The sequence below is a fragment of the Muscardinus avellanarius genome (genome assembly GCF_963383645.1).
Source record: "Muscardinus avellanarius genome assembly, chromosome: 5".
Lineage (NCBI taxonomy): Eukaryota > Metazoa > Chordata > Mammalia > Rodentia > Gliridae > Muscardinus > Muscardinus avellanarius.
This window is the reverse complement of record NC_137790.1, coordinates 94,326,777-94,346,755: the sequence shown is the minus strand read 5'-3', so window position 1 is coordinate 94,346,755 and position 19,979 is coordinate 94,326,777. Positions and strand designations below refer to the sequence as shown.

The 19,979-nt window shown below is 38.1% G+C and overlaps 1 protein-coding gene across 11 annotated transcripts in view; it reads right to left on the bottom strand.

The window, feature by feature from the left end:
- PEX5L (peroxisomal biogenesis factor 5 like) overlaps nt 1-19,979 on the bottom strand; it is a gene marked incomplete at both ends in the record, with an annotated part of 250,623 nt that overhangs the window by 26,815 nt on the left and 203,829 nt on the right. For all 11 annotated transcript variants that reach the window (XM_080696072.1, XM_080696065.1, XM_080696070.1 and 8 more), the window contains one exon: nt 19,026-19,121. In XM_080696072.1, the coding sequence (XP_080552198.1) occupies nt 19,026-19,121 (96 nt within the window). The remainder of the gene's footprint in view (nt 1-19,025; nt 19,122-19,979) is intronic.

The window sequence follows — 19,979 nt, the reverse complement described above, 5'->3', positions numbered from 1 at the left end:
GTCTAGAAATACAAGGTTACTGATACTGCCCTCAATCTCTTTTCTATCAAGAATGAAGGGGACTACAAAAGAATGCTAAAATGGGACTCTCACTTTTAGCTGCAGTTTAGGAAGGAAGAAAGGAAGAAAGGAAGGAAGGAAGGAAATAAAGAAGGAAGGAAAGGTATCTGACTACCTTTGCAGGATATTAAAAAGAAATGCTTAAAATACATGTATACATGTTTATACATATATGTGTATATGTGTTTGTATATTTATGTGTAAATGTATAAACATACAGTTTATACATACCGTACACCCATACAATTTTTTTACCTATAATTTTTATAAAAGGGCTAAAGTTTATGGGAATGGGGATGGCATTCCTATGAAAATAATGATCCAAGATGTGTTTCTTATGAGAAGCCAGATTTGAACCACCAAAAATCAGGGCAAGCTGGAGTGATCTTGAATTCTATCACAAGACCTTTCTGGAAGGGTAAAGATTCTCACTGGTGATATTCTCACTGGAACTGCAGTTGCGTTCTTCCAGCAGGAATTTCGCAGTGACTACAAAAGCAGAGGATGGGAGAATGTGCTTGTGTTAAGCACCCACCAATCCCAGGTCACCCCAGCTGACCCCTGACCTAGCTCTCATGGCTGCTTTGGATACCACTCTGCAGGACTCAGAACCAGCAGGAAGGTGGCTCGCTTTGCAGCTTCCTTACCTAGAAGATTAGGCCTACAGGGACTACTTATTTGGGGAGTTATGAAACTCCAAATTGTGAATACTGAAAAGGTCCTTTTATGGAGGACTTTATTATCATCAGACTAATCCAGAAAAATGTGTAGCTGTTAAGTGACCTTCAGCCTAACTTATGGTTCTATACAGAGAATTCTGCCTCATTTGAAATAATTTCTAAGAATCTGGATGCAGAAATATATATTCTTGGCAATTTCAATTCTTAAAATACCCAATTTAGCTGGGTGCGGTGGTGCATGCCTGTAATCCAATACTTGGGAGGCTGAGACAGGAGAATTACCCATTTGAGCAACTTAGCAAGATGAGGCCCTCAACAACTTTAGTGAGACTATTTTTTAAAAAAAGTTTATTTAAAAGTTTATAGAAAATCAGGATGAGAATAGGTTATGCATCTCAAATAAATTTAACATGTATTTAGCCCTAGTCTTTAGATTTGTATTATGTTCTTAGCCTACAAAAGCTGAAAAAAGACAGTTCCTGATCTGAAGGGCTCAGTCACCAGATGGACTTGGTTGAGGTATAGAGAAGCATTTTGGGCCAGAAGTTGAAAGGCATGGCCTGTTTATTTGGGGCTGCCATTCCCTAGTGGTGTGATCTCAGGCAGGTCAAGGAAACTTTTCTCATCTCCAAGTATCTGGGGAAATTTTCTGTGAACTGTGAAGAGTTGCAGCAGAGTCAGGTGGCATTATTCTTATTTTAATAAAAATGCATTTCATACATGATTGAATGACCACGGAGATGTGAGGCAGTAACAGTTGTTGCTAACCAGCAGGACACAAGACAGCTCTGCCCAAGTGCTTGGGCACAAAATAGTATTTAGTGGCTTTCTCTTTTTTCTCTTGGAGATGGAGCTTGTGATTTATTTTACATACTTAGAATCTGAAGAACATTGCTGACTCAAGAGAAATGTAAAGGTCAATTTTTGTATCAACATCTGAATAATTAAAAGGGTGTTCTTAGAGATAATTGTAGTCCCACATTTTAACTAAGTATTTAATAAAAATAAACTGTAAACATGCTCTGCTTTCATATGGCAAACTCTCCAGAGTCTATTAACTGTCCAGATGGCAAGGCATAGAAGGATTACAACAGACTTAAATTAGGAATCACCCAAATCTTCAAAACTAGTTGTGTATTTTAAGGGCATATTTTTAGAGAAGGCCTAACATTCATTTAAAATATGGAATGACAAGAATTTTTACTTCATTTAGATATTTGTATTTGGGTTGCTATTTTTTCTTTAAAAAATTTAAAAGTATGTAATATTCTTCATTGTAGACAAATTAGAAAATGCATCAACAAAAATAACCCTAACACTAATTTTACTACGAAGGTATAATCAGAAAAACTTTGATATATCTTATTCTGCCTCCCTCCATGAGTACATATAAAAACTGTTGTTCATAGACATTGCTCCTTCTCAGAACACTAGTTTGTTTTTTTCATCTACTAAATGGAGTTAAAGCTGGGTATGGGGGCAACACCTGTGATACTTATACTGAGAGGCTGAAACAGGAGGATCACAGGTTTGAAAACAGCCTCAGCAACTTAGTGAGGAGATCCTCAGCAACTTAGTAAGACTCTATTTCAAAATTTTAAGTAAATGAAAAAAAAGGCTGGATGTAGAATGTCCCTGGGTCCAATCCTCAGTACAATTCCCCCAAAAGGAGTTAAAATACCTAACTTACATAATAGTTTTAAGGACTAATTTTATAATACAAATAAAATATTTGGCAGAGTGACTAGAAGAATAAATACTCAATGAATTTTAGCTATCATAATTTTTTTGTTTTTTGAAAATAGAATATTATTTGACATGTGTTTTTATAACCTTTTATTATTAATATATTTACATGTCAATAGATATACTACTATTATATAATTTAATGACAACACAGTTCCATTAAAAAGGTTTATCTGAACACATTCCACCTTCTATTATTGCTATGATAAAAATATGCATCAAATATCCTGGGATCTGTATCTAATACACATGAGTGATTATTTCTCTAGGATTGTTAAGGACTTCCTATGTCAAAAGACACAAATATTTCAAAACTTTTGCTCTATACTAAGAAATGCCTTCCAGAGATGCTGTATAACCCTTTCACATGCACTTCATGTCATTGCAATACTTCTTTGCTAAAGTGGCACTAATGAGGCTAAGCCTTTTTCTTTCTACATACATTTTTTGCTGGTTGTGAGAACATGTGTGAAACTGTTGGGAAATTTTAATTTATTCAATCTACTTAATGATGTCAAATAAAATTTATAGGAATCCACTGATTTGGTTTGAGTTCTTGCTCTAACCAATTAAACCAAAATGGAGTCACGGATGCTAAAGTTCCATGTAATAAAATCAAAACTAAGTTGTTTATCTGACTTTCCGAGAAATCAGGTGAGAGAGAGTGAGAGAGAGAGAGAGAGAGAGAGAGAGAGAGAGAGAGAATGAGAATTAATGAATATACAAAATTTCCAAAGATGACAGTTTTAAGCCTTATAAGAAAAAAACCCAAAATAACCATTCAGATACTTTTCAATTTTAGATATGATGTCCCAATTCAAAAATCGCAAATAAAAACCAATTATTTAAATTGGTTGTAATTTTGTCTTTTGATTATGATGATAGGACTCTTAAGGTTATATATTTCTTCTTGGGTCAGTATGGTAAATTATATTCTACTAAAAATTATGCTACTTCTCTAAATTTTCAATTTTCAATTTTTTTTTAGTACCAGGGATGGAATCCAGGGGCATTCTACCTCTGAGCTACACTCCCAGCCCTATTTTTATTTATTTTGAAACAAGGTCTCACTGAGTTGCAAAGGGCCTCACTAAGTAGCTGAGGCTGGCTGCGAACCTTGATCCTCCGGTCTCAGCCTCCAGAATGCTGGGATTACAAGGGTGTGCCACCACACCCAGCTAATTTTCAACTTTTTGTTTCTTTTTTAACTTTGAAATCTGTTTTATCTTTAGATATGGATCTCTTCTCATAGTATTTATTTATGTCTCTTCTTAACATTATAAGAATTTTGTAAATTTTATTAGCCTTAAGACCTCAAACTTTGGCTTTGTTATTCATTTTGATACATAAACAAAGCACCTGTATCCAAGTTCAAGTATGTTAAAGAATAATGGCGCTGCCGGTCGTGGTGGTGCACACTTGTAATCCCCACGCTTGGGAGGCGGAGACAGGAGGATCAAGCAAGTTCGAAGCCAGCCGCGTGCGCTGGTTTAGGAGACCCTGTTTCCAAATAAAAAAGTATGAAATAGGTCTGGGAGTGTAATCCGGAGATAGAAGGGTTTCCAGGAACCCCAGTACCACCAAAAAAAAAAAAAAAAAAAAAAGAATAATGGTCATCTTTATGTAGCCTGCTCTCTCTCTCTCTCTCTCTCTCTCTCTCTCTCTCTCTCTCTCTCTTTCACTCTTTATAATGGGGATTGAATTCAGAGGCATTCTACCTACCTCCAAGCTACGCCCCCAGACTTTTTATTTATATATTTTGAAACAGAGTTTTGCTAGGATAATAAGGCTGTCCTTGAGCCCGTGATCCTCCTGTTTCAGCCTCCCAAGAACTAGGATTACAAGTATGTGCCACCATACCTGGCTAAGTCTTTTTTTCTTAAAGCCAGATATTCATTTATTCATGATAAGTTGTCTGAATTTCACTGGGAATTGAAAGATTTAAATTCTAATCCCACTGTTACTAGATTTGGGAACTCTTGCTTAAAATCTCTAGAGAAGGAAACACTATTATGTACAGAAAACCACTCTCCTTATTGCTTCAAAGCTTGAATCGCAGTATTATTGTGCTATTTATGAATATATTACTGTATTCCCCTAGGTAATTTCTTCATCTGCAAATGTATTACTACCACTAGATAGCATATGGAAATCTTAGTATAGGGATGGGCAGGGGATACAGATCAGTAATAAGAGTGCTTTTTTTTTAGCATGTGCAAGTCCCTGAGTTTGATCCCCAGGACAACAAGCAAACAAACAAAAACCAAAACACTACAAGCTTGACAATGAATAGATGCTTGATATTATTGTAGGATGGTAGAATAACAGCGAATGACAATATTTCAAAATAAGGGATTTGAAAAAAACAATTTAGCAATTCTATTGATTCTTTTCACCTAAGGAGGAAATACTTCATATATTATTTTTAAATACTACCTCCCCCTCAGTGCTCTGATCTGTTTCACTCTCTAATGACAAGCTTTGAAGGAGAAAGTTTCCATAGCAGGCTGTTAGAAGCATTGGTTGTTATGGAGACCACAACCTACACTAATCAACAGATCTAGGTCCTGATAATCCTTGAAGGAAGAGGCCTTTTCAAATGAGAAGGGAAAATCAAATCTCTTTTTGGTAGAAAGAAGTGAGGAATACATTTTGGCAAATATTATTTGCAGTGTTACTGATTTTCTCTTCCCTTTAGCCTTGAGAAAACATATAGATTTGACTATAAATACTGTTTACAAAATTGAGTATACATTAAAAATCAGCTGATAAAATTAAAGGTTTTAAGGTAAAAGCTTAATTGTCAACCTTCCTCTTTTTTATTGAATATATATATATATATATATATATATATATATATATATATACTATAATTCAGAATCTTTTTCTTTCTTTCTTCCCTCTCTCCCTCCCTTCTTCTCCCCCCTCCTTCTCTCCCTTCTTTATTCTTTCTTTTTTTTGTGTGGCATGGGATTAAACTGGGGGGAGGGGTTCTACCTCTGTGCCATATCCCCAGCCCTTTTTATTTTTTATTTTGAAATGGGGTCTTGCTTAGTGACCATATGTTGGCTTCAAGCCTGTGGTCCTCCTGTCTCAGCCTCCAAGTATTGGGATTACAGGTATGTGCCACTGTGCCTGGCTCAGCATCATTTTTCAAATGATAAAAAGCAAGACCAATTGTGTTATTTAGCTAAAATTACATTAAAATTAATATACACACTTCTCAGTCAACATCTGCATAGTTAATTGCTAGATCCCAAAATAATAAACAGCCAATTCGTTGCTCAAGTTTTTCCCCCAACAGTAGAACAGAAATGTCCAAATGTTTATTAGTCTACTAAGTCTTCACCAAGTGAACCTATTACATTAATGTCTTATACTAAAAAGAAAAAGTAGGACTCTTTGAATCCATTCATGGGAGATTGAATTCTACTTTTCAATGCTGTGTAAACTCATATTACTCACAAAATTCACATAACTTTCTTTCATGTGCATCGAGCAAAGTTTGTGATTATATATCTGTGTGTACTTCTCGGGAGTGGGGATATAATAGCCACTCAGGTAAACTTCCTGCTCTCATAGAGTTTCTAGTCTAGGGGAAGGATGTAATAATTAAAAACACATGAACTAAATAATATAACACATTAAATGAATAATTTCAGATAGAACTATAAAAAATTCTATAAAATAACTATGAAGATTTATTTTAGAAAAGGTCATCAAGAAAGACTTCTCAAAGGAGGTGACATTTGAGCTGAGACCTAACTAACCCAGGTGACAGCACTGTAGGCCATGCAGAGATGAAGGGGCAGAAAGGGCAATGTGGCTGGGATGTGCTATGGGAGGGGCAGAGGGCATGATGACTGGGACCAAATCATGTCACATGGCCTTAAGCAAAGACTGGGACTTGTTTTACTTGTGATGGAATGATTGGACTGTAAGCAGGGAAGTGCTAGGATCTGATGCAGCTGCTGGGAAGGTCATGTGGAATGCCATGGTGAGCGCAGGCTCTCAGGGAGCAATGCTTCAGCATGATGCTGTGCTGTGGAGTAGGTTTGAGCAGGAGCTCTGATGAGGCTGGTTCCTTTAGCTGGAGGACTTTCCAACAGGACCAACTGCTGCACTGGCAGTGAAGCTGGCTTATATAGATTTCAGAGTGAGCAGACTAAATGGGTGCTATTACTGTACGAACTAGTTTGGGGTAGGAAAATGAGAGTTTTGTTTTAGGTATGTTAAATATACAATAGCCTGGTGTGGTGACAGATCTCTGTAATCCCAGTACTTGGAAAGCTGAGACAGGAAGATTGCAGGTTCAAGGCCAGCCTCAGCAATTTACTGAGACTCTGTTTCCAAATTAAAAAAATAGGACTGGGGGGTGTAGCTTGGAGCTAAAATGCCCCTGGGTTCACTCTCCAGTAACACATACACACACACACACACATCCACATCCACACACATCCACACACACTATATAACAGATATTAGATACCTGAATGATAGTATCTGTGGGAAGACTGAAAAATCAGATAGATGGTACTTAAGTTTATATACCGAGAAAGATGGGTAAGGAGAAAATGTAGATGGAGAAATTACAGATGCAAGAGGAGGAGCCAAAAAAGGAGATTGAGGAGGGAACAGCCAGTCCTCACTGGGAGGGACCATTCCCTCCCAGTGGAGGATCAGGGGCTTACTTGTGCAACAGCACTTTTACATATGGCACTTTTACATACGGCGGTTTTACATACGGCGGTTTTACATATGGACCAGCAACTTCTCAATGCTACTAGATCCTTGCCCGCTGTTGTCAGCATGCACAGTCAAGGCTGTGTCACCAGAGAGCTAAAACCAGGCCAGACAAATCTTTCTACTTTAATTTGTAAATGAATAGGCATAGCAGGATATCAGAAGGGTTCGCACTGAATGGTTATAAATGCAAGGAATTCAACAAATCCAATCTCAACTAGATGTTCTCCTTTCCATCCTGGTTTAAATTGCTGCAGTAGGAATTTAGAGTAGACCAAAAGTGAAGATATTCTGACTGAAATGACTGCAATACATTGAGGTGGGTTACCTGGCAAGGTTTGGAATATTCTTTCACAGCAATTGTTAACAATAGAACTGGTATTCAGGGTTGGCCCTGGGCAAAAATGCAGAATCATAGACTCACAGACCAGCACAGCAGGAGACTGCCTGGAAAATCACTGAATCAAGAGATTTCCACATTTGTCTGTACAAGGAATCACCTGGTGATCTTTTCAAAATCCCAAAGCTCAGGCCTGACTAGCACCATCACAAAGTCTGGGGGTGGGACATAGACACCAGGATTTGTGGAGGCTCCCCTAGGTAGTTCTAATAGTAGCCAAATTGGGGTATTATGTTTATAGTCCTAATGTGACAGATGAAGAGATTATGGCCTAGATAGGGAAAGGGGCTTCCCTAACATCATCAGAGTAGTAAGTGCTGAAAGACTAGAATACAAGTCTCTTACAAACAAGGAGTATTTTGAGAAAAGAGACAAATAGTACTACCTGGTGGTAATAATCAAAGCAGCATGGTATTGGCATAGAGACCCATAGACCAATGGAACAGAATAGGGAGTCTAGAAGTAAACTCTCATCTGTATCCAACTAATTTTCAACAAATAAAAGCATGCAGTTGAAAAAGGACAGCCTTTTCAATGAACAGTGCTGGAAAATTTGGATATCCAAATTTGTAGTATTGTCTTACTATTTGTATTTAGAACTTTCTTCTATAAACTGCTCCAAGGAAAGGTACAAATATGGTTTCTAGCTTTGCCTGTCAGTAATTGGCAGTGTATGTTTGTTTTCAAGTCCTTTTAACTTCTCCAAATTTTTCCTGCATTCAAGCTGGTTCCTAGTTTTCAGGTCTTCAGATTTGAACTACAAATTCACACCATAGGGTTTCCTGGTTTTCAGGCCTTTGGACTTAGATTGGAACACCACAAACTCACTTGGGTCCCCAAGTGCAGATCTTGGGGACATCTCAGCTTCCATAATCTCATGAACAAATTGTTCTTGTTTTTCTGGAGAACCTTAACTAATATAAGATCTAAGGGACTAATGATTGATTGTCTAGAAGGAAGAGATAACACTTCTTATTCAATAGAAAATATTTACTTTTTTTTGCGGGTTTGGAGATGAAATCCAGGGGCATTTGACTTCCAAGCTACACCCCTGCCCTATTTTTTATTCTTTATTTTTGAAACAGGGTCTCACTAAGTTGCAGAGGGCCTCACTAAGTAGCTGAGGCTGTCCATGAACCGCAATCCTCCGGTCTCAGCCTCCCAAATGCTGGGATTACAAGCGTGCGCCACCACACCTGGCTGAAAATATTTACTTTTTGAATAACAAGTATGAGCACAGAATTTTATGTCATATGCTGTAGTTGAATGAATCAAGAAAATTTGAGATGATTCTTTGTCTATTCACTTTCCATGGAATCCTGTGTGGTTGTGTTTGATGGTCTACATATTAAATGAATACGCAGCATAAGCAGTTGTAAGTTATCTTCTCCTGGTCTCTTCCATCTCTCTGTCTCTTGGTCTCTCTCTGTCTCTCTGCCTCTGTTCACACTCTGTTTCCCTTTGGAGGAACCTGGACAATTATCTTTGTTCCTTCCTCCTCGAAGAGATTCCTCAAAGACCAGTGAGACCACAGGATAAATGCAATTTAAACCATTTGTTGGAAGGCTCTGTATCCAGAAATCCTATGTTCAACTTACATAAAAAAAAAATACCCAAAGTAGCACTCTTTCTCTCTCTCACTTCCTCACTCTCCCTCTGCGTCCTGGTTACTGTGGGCTGAGTAGCTTTTCTCTTCCACTTCCTTCCACCACGATGTTATGCCTCACATGAGGCCCAAAGCATTGGAGTTGGCTGACCATAGACTGAAACCTCTAAATTGTTTTTCTCACAGTGACACAAAGCTGACTGATGCCATTCTTTTACTTAAATAGGCAAAATCTACTCTAGCTTTACCTAATTATGTTTATGGAATGACAAATTTGGAGTTCCTGTTATATTTTTGATATATAGTAAAATAAATGCAAACTTATTAAAGTAAAATGCTTACTCGTTTCCCCTCTAATCTTATAGACCAAGGACGTACAATCCAATTAACTTCAAACCATTCATTTTACTGATAAGAAAGCAAAGGCCCAATGCTATAGTGACATAATTGAAGCAGGATCCATGTCCAGTTTGAGACTTTCCAACATATATTAGACTACTTTGTTTTCTTTTTATGTAAGTCGAACATAGGATTTCTGGATACAAAGCCTTCCAACACATGGTTTAAACTGGTCTTTGAGGAATCTCTTCGAGGAGGAAGGAACAAAGATAATTGTCCAGGTTCCTCCAAAGGGAAACAGAGTGTGGAATAGTCTAACTGCTCAATCCTGGCTCAGATGGAACTTATATCTTTTCATTTTCACCTTTTCTGCATTTATTTGTGTGATAAGTATCTCTTGATGACATTGTGTCTAGAATGCAGATTCTAGACTTCTCAGATTCGAAGTTAGAATTTTCCAAGCTACTATTGGTCTAGAGCTAGACTACAAATATAATTGACAAGGAGACCAATCTGTGGATAACTGAGGTTTTGTTAGATTGCGTCCAGCTAAAGATTTCATTACATGAGGAATTATGCAATGTCAAGGGACAATAAAAAAATGGTAACTTTTTATAATTCTATCCTTAAAAGATTAGAATTGGACTCTAAGTATCTTTTTCCTTTTACTTGAATTCATATCCATGCATTAATCTGACTCTTAAGTTTATGGTTTCATCCACGTCACCTCTGAGGCTGCTTCATCACAATATTTCTATGCATGCTTTGGTTTGTTTTTAGAAATCAAATTTTGTTTGTTTCAAATAGAAGGAAATCCAATCAACATGAACGCAAAAAAAATTCTGTCAATTTCCCAATGAACTCACAACAACTCATCTAAACTTTATATCATCTGTCTAGATTTGACATGGGAAGCAGTGAGAATACATGGCAAGCTGAGCTTTAGGAAATCTGTATCTGAAGTAGTTAACTTCCAGATTCTTTCAATATTGCCCCATGAATGTTTTCATGTATTTTCAGAAGTTTTTTTTAACCTCTCTTTTGGATATTGAATATGTCAGAATGATTTAAGTAGTGTTTAATCCATTAATCCTTTCCACCTGCTGTCACAGAAAGGGAAAGGAAATCTGAGCGGGTGCGGGAGAAAGACAATCTTGGGAAGAGGGCATCTGAGTCAGCAGTTTCTTACACAGTCCTATCTTAATAAAGGCTATTCAAGAATGGACTGCAATTTTGTCCAGTCATTTAATATTTCTGAGGTGCCTATAGCATACACATAGGGAATAGCTTCAGGTAAAAATACAATTTCTACATGGAAAGTATTTCTAAGCGTATGTCACTGAGCTAGATTTAGCTGATGTATTGTTTTGAATACAGCATCACTGTTTTAGCTTGCTCAGGCTGCTATGATGAAAATACCATAAACTGGGTGGCTTATAAGCAGCAAATATTTATTTCTCGTCATTCTGGAGGCCAGGAAGTCCAGGATTTAGGTGCCAGCAGATTTGGTGTCTGGAGAGGGTCAGCAGGTTTCTCATTGATGGTGACCTCTACCGGTGTCCTCACATCATGGAAAGGGCAAGCAAGCCTGCTCAGGCAATTTTGTGGGGATGCCTTTATAACCTAGTCATCTCCTAAAGGCCCTGCTTCTTAATTCTACCCCATGGGGGAGTGTGTGTGTGTGTGTGTGTGTGTGTGTGTGTGTGTGTGTTACTGAGGTTGGAACCCAAGGGCTTTTCTACCTCCATGCTATACTCCCAGACCTTTTTTTTTAAAAATATACTTTATTTATTTATTTATTTATTTATTTATTTATTTATTTTTTGTGGGTCTTGGGATGGAACCCAGGGGCATTCGATCTCCGAACTACACCCCCTGCCCTATTTTTTATTCTTTATTTTGAAACCGGGTCTCACTGAGTTGCAGAGGGCCTCACTAAGTAGCTGAGGCTGTCCGCAAACCGCGGTCCTCCAGTCTTAGCCTCCCGAATGCTGGGCTTACAAGCATGCACCACCACGCCCGGCGTTTAATATACTTTATTTGGAAACAGGGTCTCACTAAGTTGCTGAGAGCCTCAGTATGTAGCTGAGGCTGGCTTTGAACCCATGCGATCCTCCTGTCTTAGCCTAACAAGTGCTAGGATTACAAATGTGCATCACCATGCCCAGCTTGGGGATTCTTATTTTTAGAACAAGAAGTTACTAGTTAGCATTAAACTCTTTCACTGTCTATGCCCTAATAACAGTAATTACCAATTAGCTGTAATTTTTTTTTCTCATATACTGCTGGAGGGATGTCTGCCTGACGCCTGAAAGAAGCAGCTGACTGGTGGCTGCATTCTGTGCCATAGGACACAGAAATGTAAAGTTAGAAAGTAGCTTCCAGTGAAACCTGGCATGCAGAGAGCTCTAGGAGCTACAAGAAGAAAACACAAACCCCTGACCCAATCCCTGGGGGTGGGGGGATAAATGTCCCTTAAGGGACACAGACTGTCACAAAAGTCTTTATTCACTCTCCCTTGGGGATCAGAGAGGATCAGTTGGGGACCAGTTGGAAGTGAGGAAGGAGTTTGAACAATTCCAATCTAGAATGAGTGACTGGATAATTTCTGTGTGGGTCTTTCCATTCTGTTCCAGCAGTCCTGGAGTGTGCTCGGGCTGGAGATGGGGAAGAGAGAAGTAGAGCAGGATGAGGCTGGGACGGGGAGGAGCAGAGATGTAATGGTTATCTGGTGCTGCTCAACTAATTACCCCAAACACTTGGCAACTGCACACAACAAAGGGTCTGCAGGACATGGCAGTTGTGTCACCCAGAGTGGGTCACCTGAGGGCAAGCAGGGACAAGGCCCAAGTATTTTATGACCATAATCTTCAAAGTCGCACACTGTGACTTCCACTTTATTTTATTTGTTAGAAGCAAGTTACTAGTTCCAGCCCATTTTCAAGAGAGGAATCAAGCTCTATATTTTGAAGAAAATATAAAAGAATGTGTGACCATTTTAAATGACCACAGGTAACAGCCAATGAAACTCAAAGGGAAGTGAACTAGGGAACAGGAAGAGCTTAGAGCTCTAGGATTTAGAGGTCATAGTGGAATCTAATTGTTTCAAGTAATTTACCCAAAAGATTCAAAGTTCTGCTGCTTGTTCCTGCTTCAGATGACTGTATTTTCCTTTGTCTGTATATCCTTGTTTTCCTCACTCACATATTTCTTCCTTTATAAAATTCTATAATGTGGAATAACTCCTCAGGGTAAAAGCTGAGCTGTGAAGCATTGTTTGAAATGCACCAAACAAGCATTATAATATTGGTGCTAAGTGGAACATGACTTTGATTTCAAGGGCAAAATTTCAGCCTTCTATTAGTCAAAGTTTGTAATGTATCTTAAGCACTCATTAGAGAAAAGATGCTTAGATAAAATTGATGCATTGAAGGAATAAACTGTTAATTTGTTCATTCATCTAGCAAAAATTCATGGGGCCCTCCCTGCTTTGCATCAGACTCCCTGATAGGTGCTGAGAATACAAAGAAGGTTGAGACACAGTCCCGTCCATAAGAGGTCAGAGTGTGGTGTGGGAGATGAGTGTGCAAATAACGGCCACCTGGTAAGCTATGCTTAAGTGGTCTAATGATCTGGACATGTCTATGGTTTGTCACCGTAAGTCCTCTTTAAGGGTAGAGATGTTTTTAATAAGTTTTGTATTGCTAGACCCCAGTACAGTGCCTGACCTATAGAAGGAGCTTATACATGTTTGATGAATTTGTTGCTAACTACAGTTTATTCTAAAGTTTGCAGCACCTGGAGAGACTAACTAAGCACAATACCAGATGCTGCCTGGCTCTCCTTTCTTCCTGATCACGGTGATGAGGAGGTATTTTTGGTTTGTGGTTGCAGGTGTGCTGATTCCCGTGTGACCTTGTCTCTCCTCTGCAGATGCAGCACAGTTTTCTCTAGGGATCTCTGTTCCTCAGAGGCAGTTTCTGGCCTTACTGAGCTCCTGGGGCTCCTTGTCAGCTTCCCATTTCTGGGCCTCCCTGTGCCTCCTTCTTAGGGATTCACTATAGCTGACAGTGCATTTAGACTGCTGGCTATGAAAAAAATCTAGGAGGAAACATGGAGGAAGAAGTCTGTCTGTCTGTCTGTCTGTCTGTCTGTCTCTCTCTCTCTCTCACCCTCATCTCCCCTCCTCTCTTTCCCTTTCTCTTTCTCTCTCACTTTTATACAGGGAATATGCAGGTTTTTTTTCTCTCTTAGAATAGAGCATATGGTTTTTAGACCTGCAATTACAATCCTTTGAACAGAGGTGAATTTCTAGTGATTTTTAAAAATAAAATATGATATTAAGGCAAAAAGCTTCATCAATATATGGTCTCATTAGACCTAACTGTTCAATGTATCCTTGAGCAATGTCAGACTTTGCAGGGTGACATTCTCAGGGCATTTATTATATGCGGTAAATGTGCATGGGATTTCAGTTGTCTTTTCTTCAGTAAAGAATATTGCACTAAAGGGTATTTTAGCTCAAAAAATAGTTGAATTGCATGTCTTCTGTCTTGGTGTGAGTAAAAATGAGTTCATATCACATAAAATACAAAACATGCTTAATGTAACTTCATTACAGGATTGGTAATGATACACCCTGAATCGCTGTGTGTCTCATGACTAGTATAGAGATCCTGACAACCAGAGAGGGCAATTAGCACAGTCCTTAGGCAGAAATCTCTATGCCATGGTAGAATTGTTTATGTCAGCTATCAAAATGCAGATACTGTTATATCAGAAAAAATGTATGTTATTTTACATACAATGGGAAGGAGATAAGAAGTATTACCCATTTTAAAAAGTAATTGACAATGAGCTGTTCATCCATTCATTCAGCAAATATTTATTAAGTAAACATGAGGTACTTGACATTGTTATAAATATTGGAGACTGGTGGTAAATAAGAGTAATTTAGGTCCCTTTTCTCATAGAGCTTACATTTTAAGTGGAATGATTAACAACAGACAAATCAGAACAAATATAAAAAGACCCGGTGATAAATACAAAAATGAAAACCAAACCCTTAGGTGATGTTATAGCAACTGAGTAGACTTGTTCAGCTTTTCTGAGGTGTCACTTCAGCTAAAACTTGAATTACAAGAAAGATCCTGATGTATGAGGATGCTCCCCATAGAAAGGGAAGAAGATGGGGACAATGGGCATTGAATCTGTATTTCAGAGGACAGGAGAAAGGAATGCACCTGGAGCTCACTGAGAGCAGGAGTAAGTGATGGAGAGGGACCAGGTGCCCAATCATTAGGCAGCATTATGACAGACAAATAGAAAGCAATAGAATGTGAAAGAGAAGGAACAGCAGGACCAGACAACATAAAAATATAAAGTGGGGATTTTGGAAAAATTCATCTTGCTCCAGGAATAATTTTCATCTGGATCTTACTTATTGGTATTTAGAACTACCTCTGATGAAGGCAATCTGCAGTGCCATTCTTTGTTTTGAAATCATGACTGAGATATTTTAGTTCTTTAAAGAATCTTATATCCTATCATAGTGTCTGTAACTTTCAAATTTCTTTCTGACTGCCAAACATAATACATGTTTTGGAAAATGCAGATAAGTCAAGAGGAGGAAAAAAAAATCATTCCAAGTCCAGCTACCCAAGGATATCTACTGTTAACATTTGGCACAGACTCTACTATGATCTGAATTTGTTGACACGTGTTGACATCTCACCTTCAAGGTGGTGGTTTTAGAAGATTGGGCCTTTGGAACATGATTAAATCACAAGGGTGGGGCCTTCATGAACAAAAGGCCTGAGGAACTTGGTAGCCCTTTTTGCCTTTCTGTCATGTGAGGGCACAGCAAGAAGCTACCATCTTTGAGATGCTGGCCCTCACTAGACACTGAACCTGATCTTGAACTTCCCAGCATCCAGAACTATAAGTAATACATTTCTGTTGTTTATAAATCACTCCGTCTAAAGTATTTTGTCAAGAGAAGCCCCAAAAGATCAAGACAGACTCTTTTTATGCTCATATATGCAGTAGTTCAAAATATATACTCTGGAGTCTGGATGAGATTAATGGCTTTGTAACTTGCTGAACATAATCAGTTCATTTTTCAATTTATCTTAACTGTTTATGAAATGCCCCACAATTGTCTGTAACCTTCTTAAGCCCCAGTTTTCTCTTGCAAAATTGAAATAGTAACTTTACTTTCTTCACAGGATTTCTGTGAGGATTAAAAGGGGAAATTCATGTACTACTCTTCACTTAGTTCCTGGCACATTGTCCATACTTTTTTTTTTTTTTTTGCATTACTGAGGATGGAACTCAGGGACATTCTAACTCTGAGCGACACCACCAGTGCGATTTTTTATTCTTTATTTTAAAACAGGGTCTCACTGAGTTGCAAAGGGCCTTACTAAGCCGAGGCTGGCTTCAAACCAGTGCAATCCTTTTGTCTCAGCCTTCCGAATGCTGAGATTACAAGCGTGCGCCACCACACCCGGCTTGTACATACTTTAAGATGTTAGTTTTTATACTATCATTTAAAAAATTTGAATTATATTGTAAAAATATTCATACATAAACTAGTATTTCAAATACACTAAACATTTTTACATGACTTTAAATATCTTTCTATAATTTTTTATAATTCTATAGCATTTTCGTTTAAGGACATAATTTAGTTAAATTATTATGGATAAGACATTTAGGCTTCTTCCAAATATTCACCATTTTAAAAAATTCTACTGGTAAAATATTGCAAACTTACATGATTAAATTATAAAAATTCCAGGTTAAATTCTAAAAAGTGGCAAGGTCAATGAGCATATATATTTCTAGGACTCTGGTCCATATTATTATGTTTTCTATTGTGACTTTAGATAATACTCTGGGTAAGAAGAAAATATGGAGGCAAACAGTTCACATATGTGTGAAGTTTTGTAGACATGATTCACCATCAGTTTAGTGTAAATGCCTTAGCCCCCCCCCCCCATGCTCACATACTTTTTTCGCCACACCTGTTCATACCTTTTGATTGGCATTATGTCTCTTTACTTCTTAAGGAAGCTTCTCCATACCAAGCTTTTAGCTAAACAAATTTGCTTAGTTTTCTGATTTGCTGGTAATTTTGTATTTACTTTTCACTTGAAGTTATAAACTCATAGGATTTTGATCTGTTATGAATCAAAGTCGCTCACCTGATGGATTATATGAAACTGAAATAGGGGGAGCAAGTGATTTGTTCAAGCTGGTCTTCTGGTCCACACTATTGCCCCACACCAACTTCAGGCCAGCTCACTGCTTTGTCTTTAGTGCCTTGTTCAGCAGCCAGTGCCTTTAAGCCACCACCAAGGTCTCTAAGTGGACAACTATTTGGAGGAAAGATATTCTAAGGATTTGGAGTATTTCAGCTTCCTAGTATTTGTGACTGAGAAGGACTATAGAGGTGCCAAAATTCAGGCCAAGACTGGTTAACAAGACATATGCTGTCATCTCACTACTAGTGATAAATTGGAGTAATAACTCAGGCACCAGAAGTAACAAGGGAAGCCAGGAGAGGATGTGACCCTGCTGGGCAAGGTGAACATCATGTAGAAAAGAAATTCAACTAATTTTTCCTTGCTTCAAGGTGGGTAAAAAGGAAAAAAACAAAGCCAAGCAAAACCAGAACTTCCTGTGGCCAGTTCCAGCACTTAGAAAGAACCTTTTCAATTAGCATTGTCTACAGCTGAAATGGGTTTTCTTGAAAAGAAGTAAGTTGCCCCTAATTGAAGGTATTCAAATAGAAACAGGGTAATAATCTGCCAAGTTTTTTTTTTTTTGTTCATTTGTTTTTGAAATAGGGTCTTGCTAGGTTGCTGAAAGGCTTGCTATGTTGCTGAGGCTGTCCTTGAACCTGTGATCCTCTTGTCTCAGCCTCCCAAGTATTGGTATTACAGGCATTTGCCGCCACGCCTGGCTCAAGTGTTTTTTTTTTTAATAGTTTTGCATACCAGGTAGCAATAGATGGGACTTCTAAGATCTCTATCAAAACTGTTGGCATGATTTTGTGATTATAGGTTTTATATGCAGGTAGTTATTCTTTCCTTGCCAGACTGTTCACTTTGTGATTATGTCTTTTGAGTGAGAATTCATTATCATTCTCATTATAAATGAGACCAGATAAATTCTAATGTTTTTCCTGACCCAGTATTTTATAACTTTATGGTTCTACATAATAAGTTGAGAGCTAATTCAGTTTGCCACACACAGTAGGAGTTCAAAAGATAAGTTTAAATTAGCTCTGAAATCTGAAAAACCTACATTTAGGGTCAATTAAGCTACAGGCTCCATGCATTTGAGCAATTTGATTGAACTCAGCTGGTCTCAACTGAATGTATAAGCTGATCACACTAAGAGCATTAAATATTCATTAGCTTTTTTAATTAAGAAAGGTTAAAATTGAAAGAAGAACTTTGGGTGGATGTTAGTATGGTGAGATAAAATATTTTATCAGGCTTTGAATGGTGTTGTGAAATTATGGAACTTCTAGAATTATTTCCCAGAATATAATTCTTATAATATTAAATCACAAATATGATTTTGTAGCCATTCAAGTCAAGAGTGACTGGAAGATCACCATACTAGAATCATTTTATTTAAATTTTAGGGGTAAGACTGCCATGTAAATAACCCATGTTCCAAGAATGCATTTAATTTTCAAGATGTCAGATCATTAATAGAAGTGGAGAGCCTACCGAGCTCATATTTGAGTTCAGTGGAATGCTCCACTCTCCAGTAACACCCTAGCACAGCTCCGCTGAGCACAGAAGATAGTGCCTGTGATATATTCTATGATTCCAGCCAGGAAGGAAATGGGTAAAAATCTAGCAGAAGCTGCTTCCTGTTTGTTTGCTCCTTTGTGTTACCTTCTCTCCGTTCTTCCTCTCTTTCCCTCACTCATTAGAAGGCTAAATATGAAAATTCATGTTCAAATAAAGCATTCCATTTTATTTAACAACATTATTTTGGACACTAATAAAAAATATGACTCAGGTCAAGATGGGTTATTCATTTGCTAGAATATTCTAGCCATGACCTTTTCTCACCCTGTTAGCAAAATATCAGGCATGGATTTGGTCTCACTGAGGCATAGCAAATACCTGCCATTGGTTCACCATGGAACCCAGGCAAGGCTCAGAATTCCTTCTGACCCAGAACTCTGAATAGTCACTTGTAATCTATTACAGCCCTGGCACAGGAGGTGACATGTCCTTGTCACCCTGGTAGGAAATCAAATGTTCTCTGGTAACCAGTTTCATTCTGACAATCATAATCATGTTTTTTTCATATCTATCAAGTAAGACTCATTTTATACATATCCTGCTGAAGTGTGAATTTTTGAATGTCATTCTCAGAAACATGGAAAAGAAAAAAAAACAATTTTTAAAAAGAGAATTACCTCTACTGCTGCTTTTGCCCTTTCAAATTCCTCTTCTAAGGAGTGATTTCTAGAAAGTAATGCACTTCCCCACCGATGTTCTTTGGTCAGTCGAGCCTGAAATAAGCCACACATAAGATGTTATTAGAGTCACATTCTACAGAAATACAAGTATTTTTCCTTTCATCACCTTATTTCCCTAGAGTTCAAGAAGCATTTATGATTGGTTGATGCCATTTCTGGAGAACTTTTCAGGCATCATGTTTCCCAAATAGGATGGTGTTAAAATGTGTGTGACCACCATGCTTCCTCCAGCAGCAGGCCTCAGCCCTGGTCACATTAAAACCAGGCCTACCTTTCAAACATACTACCTTTTCTTTGTGTGTGTGGTGCTACACCCCAAGCCCTATTTTATTTTGAAACAGGGTCTAAGTTGCTGAGAGCCTAGCTAGGTTGTTAAGGCTGGCTTCAAACCTGCAATTCTCCTATCTCAGCCTCCCAAAAACTGGGATTACAGGTGTGTGCCACTGTGCTTAGCTCAAACATACTAATTTTATAGGCCTAGGTCCAGCACTGTTATTTTAGTAAGCCGGTCCACATGATTCTAAGTTGCAGCTAAACTAGAAAATTGCCATCGAAAGTCTAGATCTAAAAATTGGTGTCTAGCTTTCAGGTTGTTAGGATGACCAGCTTCAGCTAAAAATGCAAAAGTGGCAAAGATGGAAGCATGGCTTCCAAGTCTTTCTCCTAATACACAGCAGATCGTCGTGCAGAATTCTATTTCCTTTGCCATCCCTCTGCTGGTACTGTCTTATGTTCCATTTCTCAGGATATTGTTCTCTGTTGAATAATAATGAGTCATTTAGATAAAATCGTGTCTGATGGGGCCAACTGCTTTGTCACAATCAACAGATAAGGAGATATACATCTTAACTTAGTTAAATGCAAACCTTTCTTCCTTCTTTTCCCTCCCTC